The sequence below is a fragment of the Elaeis guineensis genome, chromosome 8 (genome assembly GCF_000442705.2).
Source record: "Elaeis guineensis isolate ETL-2024a chromosome 8, EG11, whole genome shotgun sequence".
NCBI lineage: Eukaryota > Viridiplantae > Streptophyta > Magnoliopsida > Arecales > Arecaceae > Elaeis > Elaeis guineensis.
Window position 1 is genome coordinate 111,037,389 of NC_026000.2, and position 12,933 is coordinate 111,050,321.

Sequence of the window (12,933 nt, forward strand, 5' to 3'; positions counted from 1 at the left end):
GTTGGTGTACTTACATTGTTCTCTATATGCGGGTGTTACCAAAAGGAAGGCAAGTAACTTTAAGAGGCAATTGTTAAAAAGACAGAGTTCGTTTGGAAGAACATATAGTAGATACTTGATGAAATAAGGAATATCACATTCTATTATTTTGCAAGTCCATACTTGACCAAAAGAGTAGGAATATAATACTTAGAAATTTTTATATATTTCATTTTTTTAATTTTATTTTAAATTATTTTACTTATTTTGAAAAATAACTAAGTATTGATCTTGATTTTGATTTTGAAAATTTTGTGCCTGCTAACTTATGTTAAATAATCATTTTTCTTAATCTTTTAGTCCATTCATACTAAAATTCAAATAACAAAGTATATTAATATTTTATTATTATACTAAATTATGATTCTCATCAATTTAGATCCAATCATGCATAAACCATTTGTAATTACGTGCTCTTTTGAAAAATTACTCAATACAGTATTACAACAAAATGTAGCATCATCATATGATTCTAATGCTTCAATTGTCAATATTGATGGAATCGAGTCTTCAATAACTGAATCCACGAAGTAGTGTAGACAACTTCTCTTGACCCTATAATTTCAAAAATTTATAATCTCCCATTACCTTCAAAAAAACTGAATCATTTGGTTTTGATTTATATTCCCTAGAACATAACTTGGATTATTTCACATACAATGGATCATCCTCATGTTTAAGGGGACATCATACAACATGCTAGCATCAAACGTAAGCAATATCAATATATATCATCAGAATACCCACATTTTGGTTCCAAAAAGCATCCTCTATCAGTCTAACAATCTAGGTTTAAGAATATTTCCTCATAATTTAAGTATTCTCTTTCCAAAATTGCAGCTTTTCATTTTCCATGTTATTTATTTGGTACTAATCAATCTGAGCATCTTGGACCATTTGTATTTCTTTTCAAGGATTTGACAACTAGAAAAAAGATTAATCATGTTGAAAGTCATTGTCATATATTCTATAGTAATTGGAGTAAGGCAAGAAAAAGTATGAAATATGTCATATATAACATATTTGACCCTATCTTTATTTCATCACCTATTTTATTTCATTTTTGTTGGTGGGTCTCAAAATATATTGATCAGAACTTATTTTAACTACAACAAAAGCATAAAAATAGTACTAAATCATCGAGATATGAAATAGTATTTAGAACATATTTGATTTGCGATCAAAATCGAAATGGATAGATATGATAATTAGAATAGTCATATTCCCTAACATATTTGGTTAGAATGTAAATGAGATTTTTTCCAACTAACTAGCTGGAATGAAAGTCACTCTCCAGCCAAATATGTCTTTAAATTAAAAATTAAGAGTGAACGAGTAGGGAATGTCCTTATCTAGGGATTGTTAGATAGGAGAGTCCAAACATTTAGGAGGGAGAGATTGGAGAGACCTTGATACACCCAAACATTGAAAGAAAAGATGAGGAATAGGAAAACATGAATGTCTTATAAAGGGGAAGGGGTGATTTTATCACCTTATTTACAATATCATCTTTATATATAAACAGTGGCCATTAACTATTATGTTTGTGTCTACCCGGAAAAAAAATGGCTATCGTGTTTGCGTAAACTTAATCTAAAGTGTTATATGGAATTATTTTATAGGATTATTTGGGTAAGGGAGCAGGCCATTATTGAGCCATGTCAATTGTATTTACTACCAAATAAAAAAAAAAAAAAAATGCTGTGATAATCGTGAGTTGGAACGGACCATTAACACCTCCTAACCCGGGCCGTCCGCCTCAGGGCCCAGCTAATGTGGAGTCCGAGTGACCCAATCCAACAGCGCTCCGCATCGGGGTCAATTTAGAGATCCGCCCAAACCCTAGGATATATCGGCGAGGTCTCGCTTCCTGGGACTGGTTCGGTTGCCGTCTTCTTCTTCGGCGCGCCTAGCTCTCGGTAGGTCTTCTTCGGGTTCCGCCTCTCCTTCGCATTGCGAGCAATCCCTTTCGTTTCTCCTCATTCTCGAATCTAGAAACTTTAGCAGTTTTGATTCTTGTTTTTCTCCAATCTGTTTTCATCGTTTTTTTTTATCTTCAATTTTTTACCTATTTTTCCGGATTTCATCGTCTGTGATTTTCCTGATTAATTTGTTTTTTCCCAAGTAAGTTTGGTTGTTGATGTATATATGATGGAGGATTTTCTCCAGTTTCTTAAGATCTGATCTCTTTGTTTGAAGGAAGGACTCAGCGTAGAAGTGGAAGCAAGAGTAATCCGTCGGAACCATGAGGTACTGGTTATTGAGATTTATTCTTATTGCACTTACTTTTTGCAACAATATATCTTTAACCTTGATGTTTGATGTCTATCCATTTTGCTTTTAATTCTTTAGTCTGCTCTTATTCTGTGTTTGTCTTTTAATAGATGTGCTTTTTTTTTTTTTTTTTTGAAATATTATTTCCTTTTGGATAAATGCCCATGCCCAGATTTTAGTATGTGGTGAGTGTGTGATGTATTCTATTGGACCTTTGATGTGGATCATAATCCCTAGGAGTTTAATTCAACTCCCTTTTTCAACATGGACGGTGGTATTTGGTCGATCATTTGTTCAGTTATCGCAACAGGATCACTTTATTTATTTATTTATTCATATTTATTGGCTAGTTTTAGCAAATTTCAATATTTTTTTTAAGTCAAAGAAGGACTAGTTTTTGATAGAAAAGTTGTTTTATCTTTTTTATTATTACCTGGTAGGAGAATCAGCATGGGATGATGATGTAATGCGAAAGCTTTGTTGGTTCTGAAGCATTTTTTTGGATCTGAACTTCAATAGTTATGTTACCCTCGTCTATTGTTGCCTGTATGGTCTGTTAATGATGCAATATTTTCTGTAGATTATATCTTGTATTTGCAATACGGTTAATGAATTATGATGATCAACAATCTCAACTCTTTAGGCTAAAGTTGTATGAAGCCTTTTCTGGCATCAATCTGCACTAAAAAAGGACACAATTTGTTCTGATTTGTTGTAGCTTTGTATTCTATTTCAACAGCTTCTGTCCCATGTAGCTCTAGTATTCTATTTCTTTTTCTTGAGCCATGGTCTTGATTTCTTGCTTTTCTTCTTGCTTCTGTCCCATGTAGCTCTAGTATTCTATTTCTTTTTCTTGAGCCATGGTCTTGATTTCTTGCTTCTCTTCTTGCTTCTGTCCCATGTAGCTCTAGTAATTTCCGTATACTTATTTCTCTGTTTAGCAGCCAAGCCTTGCACCCTCTTTTATTGCTTGTCTTTCTGAAGCCTTACTATTGTTTGATGAAAATTTCTCTTGTTTCTTAAACATGCTATTGGTGAATTACGCTTCTAGGATTGGTTTATTAAAACCTCAGTAATTCATAATGATTATGAATTGACCTTATTCTAGCTTTCAGAATTTTTTGAGTAGAAAAATTCAATAATGAAATATAAAACTGACTATTTATTTGCTTCACCACTTCTACAGCAAGTTACAGAGTGATGTTTTGAGGGAAGCAATCTCTCAGATCACAAATGATTCTCGGGAGAAGAAGCGCAATTTTACTGAAACCATTGAGCTACAGATTGGACTGAAAAACTATGACCCCCAAAAGGATAAGCGTTTCAGTGGATCTGTGAAGTTACCTCATATCCCTCGTCCAAAAATGAAGGTCTGCATGCTTGGTGATGCTCAGCATGTTGAGGAGGTAAAATATGTCGATGCTTGTATGCATCGGTTTATAGAATTATTATCTAGTTACATTAGCTTATTTATAGGAAATCATTTTAAGGTAGCTCTGCCCCATGTGACTTTTGATTCATGTATTTCACTTCAGTTATATCAACTATGTTCAGTGGCAAAGCTTGTTTCATTAGCTAAAGTTGCATTCTTTGTGACTTGTAAACTATATCTGCATTATATCTGTTGATCCCAATGTGCCAAAATGAAAACATCTGGTAGCTCATGTTTTCATTAACTTCAATTTGCAGCAACAAAAGATTGCACTAATGCTTGATTATGTCTTCTGCAGGCAGAGAAAATAGGGCTTGACTATATGGATGTTGAAGCACTAAAAAAAATGAACAAAAACAAGAAGCTGGTCAAAAAGCTTGCTAAGAAGTACCATGCTTTCCTAGCATCAGAGGCGATCATTAAGCAGATTCCTCGTCTTCTTGGTCCTGGTCTCAACAAAGCAGGCAAGCACTTCCATTCATTTCTATGTTAGAGTTTTGCTGGAAGCAATTTGACATCGGTCGGTCTTGAATGCTAATGCCTAAAAGTTTCATAAATTGCATATACAAAGTAATTTTGCACTTTTTCCTTTTTTATTTCAAAAAAGAAAACTCTTGACCCACAAATTTGCTACATCTTTCAGAAGATTTATTTATGGCACTAACTTATGTAAAAAATTACTTTCGATTATACCAAAATATGGGAGCAGATGCAGAAAAATATTATTTTGTTTTGGCACCATTACCATTGATATAGTACGATACTGTATCCATGTATACATCCCTTTCTATAAGATATGTTGATAAGAAATCAATTCTGTTGGGTAGACCAATATATCTGTCTGGCTAGTAATGCCTAGTGAAAAGTAACATAACATTTTTCTGCTGATGGACATGCAATCAGTACACAAAATTCAATTGGAAAATGCTTGCTTAGTCCTAATCCCAGGATTAAATGGAAAAGAGGCATGAGAAGCATCAGACTTCATGTACTATTTAATATTAGAAGTCAATTCTCTGGTGGTAAATTGTAATCTTTACTATGGTGAGCTTGGTTATACCAGTTTTGTGTCAAACTATAATATCATGTAACTCACGATATCAATGTACAGTATGTTCCTTTCACACTATTCATTTGAAAAATATTATTTCTTTCAAAACCTAAGCACCAAGTTTCTCCAGCCACCTGAAGCATGAATAAACTAATCGACCCTTTTTATTTTACGATTTCTTACATCTTAACATTGTGTGCATTGTAAACTTATGATGCCTTTGTTTCTCATATGCATTCTTGACATTTCTCATGCAGGGAAGTTTCCCACGTTGGTGACTCATCAGGAATCCCTGGAGGCAAAAGTTAATGAGACAAAAGCAATGGTGAAATTTCAGCTCAAGAAGGTTCTATGCATGGGTGTTGCTGTGGGTAACTGTTCAATGGAGGAAAAGCAGATTTTTCAGAATGTGCAACTCAGTGTTAACTTTCTTGTATCATTGTTGAAAAAGAACTGGCAAAATGTAGGTTTGCCCTGTCAAATCTTTTGTTGATTTCTATGTTCTTAGATTGTTTACAATTTGCATGTGTTTCTTTCAACTTTTGTTCAAAATAGATTTAACACGTCACCACTCCTATTCTGGTATGGAAGAATTTACTGCTTGTTAATGCCATATATAACATATTTACATATTCTGATGTTCCTTCTTTCTGTAAACTCTAGGATTTACATATAGAGAATCAAAGAAATATGTGTGTTTATAATTTCAATGATGTTTATTGCACCTCGATGTAGAGTTAATTGAATATTGGAGTTATTTAGCTTCAGCTTCTCTACGATGTGAATTAGATAACCAAAAAAACTATCTAAAAGTACTGATTTTCTTGAGCATGTTTGTGTTTTGATTTAATAGCCTTTCTCTTGTACATGCGAGTCTAGCATGGCTTTATGGAAGATCCACCAGCCTGCCAGCCTTTATGGCGGCAAGATCCAGATAATATGTACCTAGGTTGCTGACCTTCATGTCTGTAGCCGAGGGCACGCTACGTGGATTATTTTATAACATGGGCTTGTGTATGTTTATGCAATTGATGTAGTGTTCAATACATGCTGTACTGTACAGTTTTCTAACGTTTCTCACTCCACCCTTTATGATTACAGGTGAGGTGCTTGTACCTGAAGAGCACCATGGGGAAGCCATACCGAGTATTCTAAGCTGTTCTTTGCCTGGGTTGAAAATTTGCGGGACAAGATGTAGGGAATACTTGGTTTTCATTTTGTTCACTCGGGTCTTGTTAAATCCAAAATTTTGTTCCTTCTGGTGCTAGTGAGATTTTAGTGTTTGATGGCTTTTTAAGACTTTCTGATGGAATTGCATTATTATGAATTTTCTTCACTTGTTTCGATTCAAGAACAAAATGTAAGAATATTCTCTTATCACGATGTGGTTTTGCCAGAAGGATATTGTAACTCATGCTGCGTGATTTTTGTCCATGGTTCATCTTAGATGGGTTCATCTTAGATTACCAAGGGACTGGACCTGGAGGGCCACTTCTTGGCCCATTTCTAATAACCGATGCGTTAACTGTTTCTTTTTATTTTCAGGTTCCAGGACCTAGAAATGTTTACAAGGCATTTGAGTATCCGTGGCTGCCTAACACTAACACCTAAAGCTTTTGAGATCCTTTTAATAATCATGGAAGAGTCTCCATTAAGAATGATACTACCGTGGCGATGTAATCCATAGATGGCTGCCGTCAACCTTCCATCCCCATGCAGATGGAGATGCAGATGGAGGTACTAAAACTGCAATAAAGACTTTGCATCCTGCCAATAAAACTGGATCAAGATTATTTCTCCAACCATTTACCATAAATCCCAGCAGGGAATGGATGGAATCAAAAGTGATGTCAATCAAAAGCTCATCATGAAGACAATTACAAGCTGATTTAGTCAAGCTGCTGATTGAGAGTATCCCCTTGAGCCAATAAAAATTTACAAGGTTGCAGATGCCATATGCCCTTCCACCAGAAAGTTATGATACGTGGTGCAGCTTAAGTTGCCGGTGCATGCCTAAGCATCTTATGTGTGTCTCCCTTCAATGTACTAAGCGATCTTGACAATTGGTTTTTTCGGGATAGCTGTGATAGCAAAGCAGGGTCAAACATAGCTTTGAGGGATTGAGAGTCTCTGCAATGAATCGAGATACAAAAGCATTATGAGTAACACAAACCGTATTCATGAGAACAGACCACCTGTTTAAAGGAATATTGCTTTACCAAGGATGATAGAGTAAATTAACATGAGAGCTGCCACCAATCTGCCGTTGAAGTTCGCATTGCAAATACCCAGTTGATTTAAAAATGGCCTTCCAAATTGAGGATACATTCCTTCCATTGCTGTAGTCTTCCCATGACCCATGAAAATCATATTTATTAGACGCCACTTGGGACATTAAACTGTTACGATTGAGGATCAAATAAGCTCCAACCTTTATAAGAAATGCACTGTGCCAAGATTTTGGTTGACATGTGGCCTCTCATGATATCATAAGATGCAAAACCCTTTTCTTTTCTTCATGTCCCCAAATGAATGACTTGAAAATTCTTTCGAGCAACCTAAGACCTTGGTAAGGATAGCATAATTTGCCGTGAGATATAGACGAAGGCAAACAAGCATAGAATGAAGTTTTATTCTAGCAGCTTGAGGTAAAAATCTCCATTTCCATCCTTGCAATCTAAGATTTAGTTTATCAAAAAGAAGGCTGAAATCAATTACCTTTAAATGCTTCTTTGATTCTACTAATCCTTTTACTGATTTGAACCTTAGAACAAATGAGCTCTGGTGTGTCTAAACTCAGTTTGGGGCTGAAAACTATATGAGATTCATCAACATTAACCTTTTGTCCAACTTGGTTGCAGCAGCTTAGCATAACATGTTTGAGGGTCATGGCAAATTCCAAAGGAGCATTATCACTTAAGAGCAAATAAATCATTAGCAACAAGTAAATGGGATACATGAATACCCCTATATTTAGGCTGAAAAATTGAAATTTCATCCCTATTAACTGCTTGATGTAAGGCTTTAAACAACATAACCGGGCACAAGATAAAAGGTAAAAGAGATAATGGATAGCTTTGGTACAGTCCAAGAGTAGATGTAAACCAAGCAAAGGACACTCGATTGACTAGCAAATCTACAATGAAAGCAAGTATTGAAATACTGAGAACAAGTAATCCTACTTAATTCTATCATATGCCCTCTGCATATTTACTTTTATTCCATTTAGCGACTTTCTCCGTTGAGTGCATGACCTCTTAAGCTAGCAATATATTATTAGTGGTAGAACGGTCTTGGATGAAGGCACCCTACCAATATGGGCGTATATGCTTTCATTCTATTAACTAAAATTTTGGTGATCACTTTATAGATGGAATTACACAAACTAATAGGTCCATAGTATCTAAGGTGCACAGGACTATTTTCTTTCAGAATATGAGTGATATATGTTGCTTTCCAAATAACAGGCATATTAAACCTAGCAAAGAACTCTTTCGCAACCCTGGCTAAATCCGCCTTAATTATGAACCAAAACATCCTGAAAAATATTGGTTGAAGTCCAAGTCCATCAGGTCTTGTGCTCTGTCTGAAGCCAAGGTAGAATTGATTAAAATGGACTACGTAGCAACGACTAGAGTTGTAGGAGGCTCTAATAGGGTGAAATAATAGGCTGTTCAGGGGAAGAAAAAGGGATGTTATGTGGTGGAAGCTTGGTGGTTTTATGGGCAAGGTTAGCCGGTGGTAACTAGAAATCATGGTGGTGTGCTCTTACAGTAAGCCTGCTTGGAACCTCAATACAATCAAAAAGTTGCACATAAACTTACCGATGCCTTCATAAATATTTTCCAAGGACATCATAAAAACCCTTCACAACTATTTTAGAGTTTATAGTCTTGTGATTGATACAAAGAACCCTCACCCAGCTACTTAGTAGGGGATTGGAATGCAGGGTGTTTTGCTTTGTTATAAAAAAAGCAAGTTCATTATGCCTAGTTTCACTATCTCGGCTCTGCAACTAGACCACAACCTCTGTGCTTGACTTTATCATGTACAAGACTAGATCATGAAAAAAATTATTTTACTTTGATGTCCAGATGGTGTATGTTGCAGAATATGCTGGTCTGACTTTTGTTAATAGTAAAGAACATAGGCCCAAGCAAATCCACTAGGATCAAGGATCAAAGATAGAAGGGGAGGGTTGAAAGATACTTAGCCATCCTATAGATGACATAGATCCAACCTGCCCATCAAAAATTATCATAGCAAAAGACTAGGCAATACCACCAAACTGTTAATATTATTGTGGATAAACAACTCGGCCTCTAACAAGCTCAACTGTTACAAAATTAAAGAGGTGCATGATGCCGACTCAATTTATCATACTGTTATTATCAATTACTACAACAAATAAATGGCATCAGAGTTAAATACAGTGGAAAATATTTACGTACCAATGGAAGGAGGTATTTTATCCTAGCAACCTAGCAATTAATTGACCATAAAAGATGTTTTCCCTAACTACATTTCGGTTGGTTACCATCTGCATAATAACCTCAATTTTATCAACTACCATGCAACATATTTGGACATGACAAGAAACTTTCTCCACAAACATTCCAATGTAGCAATGAATCATCCCCCACAACTAGACATCATATAATTGGCAGCAAAGTTAGGGTAGGTAGAGCTTGTAACAATTCAGCCAAGGGAGTAAGATTGATAAAGAATGTAGTTTTAGAGCATATGCCCCAAATTTGAAATAAAATATAGCCATGCTATCGTGGGGTACCGCCCACGATAACACAAAGCAAACAATCCTATCCATCAAATAAAATATAATAATAAAGTTTAATTTCAATCATTCATTAAGTAATTTAATCAACATTGGTTTAGAGCATTTAAATTCAAAATAAAAATATCAAAATCTATGTCTTAAAATTCATAAAATAGTTGACTACAAATCCATAATTATTCAATAACCTAAATTTAGCTGCAAAATTTCTAAACTTGCTCGTGCAGACCCCCAAGCTCAGATCTTTTATCATTTCTAACCTTAATCCTCTATAAAAAGAAAATAAAAATAAAGATATATTAGCTACACTAGCTTAGTAAACAAAATCTACACTTTCTTATTGGATTTAGCATAAGTTTTTCATATGAACAATGCATCATTTAAAAAAAATAAGATATTACAAAAATAAAGTATCTCATAGAACAGTATAATAAAATAAGTCATAAAGATAATCATGCATGTATAAAATATGAATATTTCATAAACAACATTCATAAATTATTCTTGTCAAGTGTTCGTATCATATTTCAAAATATTATTTATAAATATTTGTGCTATGGTCATTTTATACCTATGACAGGACTATCATTATAATCGATAAGTTTTATAATTTGTATTCGTTACTAACTTTATATCCATTGATAAAGAGTCATTCGTTGATTGACCACACTTCAGGGATGCCGTCATAGCAATTTGAGAGTCTTTAAAATTTTATATCTTTTTCTTAAAATATACACACACACACACACACACACACACACACACACACACACATATATATATATATATATATATATATATATATATATATATATATAGATAAAAAAATAATAAAAAATATAATAAGATTCATACTTTATAAATATGCTATTTTAATAAAATATATTTATGAAATCACTTATTATAATAACCTATGCCTTTTCATTTTATATATGCTGATCCTTTATTTTAATAAAATTATGACTTTATCAATAACAATCCATATGTATGAAATTATGATAATTCAAAAATTAATAACGAGTATAAGATCTACTTACCTCATTTACCATAGATCTTTAGACTTCGTTAAGAGAATCAGCTAATTCTATTTTAAATATTAAAAATATAATTAATTTTTATTCGATAAATTCAGTGGACTTGAATAGTAATAGAGGGATTATTGACTGATTGGTTGGTTTGACAGACCAGATGGATTAGATTTAAGTAACTCAATCAAAAAATCATGAAACATGAATTGGATCAAGATCAAAATCGATCAATAGGGTTCATTAATATGGATTTCAAATCAAGATCTGGATGAAGAAAAGATGTAATCGACTTGGTGGCGATGCTTGACTAGCCAGGTCGATCCGATCAAGATAAACTCAACTGATCATGATCAATTATGGTTTAGATAATTTAATAAAGATCAATGGTGACTAGACTCCAAATTTATCCGATAGGGATCGGAGTGGGGTTGACATTCTGCATGCATATCAAAGCAGTTTCGAATCTTTTTCAAAAAAGATCATTTTAGATTCATAGTAGAGGAGTATGGGGCCTTCTACTGGGGTCCATAGATTAGATAGAGAGAGAAAGATGAAGTAGAAAGAGAAAAACCTTAAAGAGGAGGACAGAGAGACTTCTCTCTCTTTTGTTTTCTTTTCTTTTTTTTTTTATTATCTTCTTGTTTACCCAAACAGGGGAGGAAGGATGACTATCGTGGTCATGATCTAGTAGCATAGTTGGAGGTCTGACAGCAGGTGGTGATGCATGGTCGGTGGAGGGCGAAGGTGGACAATTAGCGATAAGGACCAGCCAGCATGAAAACAAAGGAAAAAGAATCAAAAAAAGGGAACCGACACTTTCCTCTTTGCTTTTGGTCATTGGTTGCTTGCCAGCAGCCATGGCTTCATTGGGAAAGCATTGTAGGGGGGTTTGGCAAGCCTACCGGTGCTCTTTGACCCTAATTTCTGGCAAGCACGGGTCAAGAAAAATTGGCAAAAATAGAAAAACATGGAGGAGGAAGAAGAGAGGAGGGTTGGTGCTCATGGTGGCTTGAAAGGGGGTTTGGGATCTCTTATATAGAGGTGGAGGTTTGGGGTTTCCTAACCTCTAGTGGCCTCTAAGACTCCAACTCCAATCGGGAGTCTTGAGGAAGAAGACTAGGATCCTCTTCCAATCTCTTTTTATTTTTTTTATTTTTTTCATGGGCCTAGTGTTGGGCTGGTCCAATAGAGATGCTAGGTCTGGCACAGACAAAATGCAACAGAAGGATATCTAAGTCTATTTTTGGATGTGAAAAAGATAATGCAAAGTAGTGTCATTCCTGTTGGAAAATGTGTCCCAAAGCCAATCGTTAGACGATTGTGCTCATCTTGTAAATTATATATGAATTTTTGTTAATAAAAGTTATTTGATATTTTCATTATAAATTAACCATCTTTGAACTCTTGTGTTGTAATGAAGTCCTTAGGACTATTATTAATCGACAAAGGAGAATTTGTCGTTAAGTCCTTAAAAATGTTCGTGATCAAATGATATGTCATTACTAGGACGATAGCGATATCTACTGTAGGTCATTGTGTGCCATATGAGTTGGTTGTCCTCTTAATCAAGGAGTGTGAAGATACTGTTATGGCATGCAGATGGAATGTAGGAGTACATTTGCATTGAACGTGACAATGTGCCGAGCACTCTGCTATCAAGAGTTGCTCATGAAGGATATGGGTATAAGTGTCTCTCCGATCTGAGACCACTACGGTGACTTGTAAGCAACTTATTGTATTTTAGTACTAGACTATCTAAGTTTCTAACTTAATGATGGAAGGATACTAGATGCAGTCAAATACTTATCAAGTCGGTATGTGAGTCAAGATGGAATTGATCCCTCTGAATTGGTAGGAGATATGCATCAGTGTATTTTAATTTAGCAAAATTTTGGTCAGGATAATCCATGAGTTGGATTTGAATGGTTGAAATATAATGTGGTCAATTTAATTAAGGTTGACAGTTAAACCCTAGGTCACCTTGAGCATTTGAGTCAAAAAGATGAATTATATGATAACCATACGTCAGTAGGTTCTAGAAAATTGCTTTACAATACTTCGATCTATCCGATCGTCGGGTCATTATTGCTAGATGATTACATCGATTGATATAAAAAATTATTTTTATACTACCGGCTTAAGTTTGAACCTATTGGGTCATACACATTAGAAGATTTAGTCAGATCTGATGGCTGAAGAGTCCAATTGAATTGTGACTCTGGTGAAGAGTTCTACTCGGACTAGGACTCTGTAGGAGAGTCCAACTGAGACTGAGACTCTATCATTTATGAAGAATTAATTAGTAATTAGATTACTA

The 12,933-nt window shown here is 34.7% G+C and overlaps 1 protein-coding gene across 2 annotated transcripts; it reads left to right on the plus strand.

Moving 5' to 3' along the window:
• Positions 1 to 1,848: 1,848 nt before the first annotated feature.
• On the plus strand, positions 1,849 to 6,179 carry LOC140851073 (large ribosomal subunit protein uL1). 2 transcript variants are annotated; one of them, XM_073242517.1, is made up of 6 exons: positions 1,849 to 1,958; positions 2,243 to 2,289; positions 3,500 to 3,719; positions 4,044 to 4,209; positions 5,054 to 5,259; positions 5,898 to 6,179. In XM_073242517.1, the coding sequence occupies exons 2-6, from the start codon at positions 2,285 to 2,287 to the stop codon at positions 5,949 to 5,951; spliced, it is 651 nt and encodes a 216-aa protein (XP_073098618.1). In that variant the 5' UTR covers positions 1,849 to 1,958; positions 2,243 to 2,284; the 3' UTR covers positions 5,952 to 6,179. The 2 variants fall into 2 exon arrangements, with proteins under 2 accessions (XP_073098618.1, XP_073098617.1); XM_073242516.1 differs by having other exon boundaries at positions 1,852 to 1,958; positions 2,239 to 2,289.
• Positions 6,180 to 12,933: the final 6,754 nt, after the last annotated feature.

Excerpts from the sequence above, each read along its gene's own strand:
- LOC140851073 (XM_073242517.1), top strand. Across the intron at positions 3,720-4,043 it reads ATGCTCAGCATGTTGAGGAG|GCAGAGAAAATAGGGCTTGA; the intron begins GTAAAATATGTC and ends TGTCTTCTGCAG. Across the intron at positions 5,260-5,897 it reads TGAAAAAGAACTGGCAAAAT|GTGAGGTGCTTGTACCTGAA; the intron begins GTAGGTTTGCCC and ends TTATGATTACAG.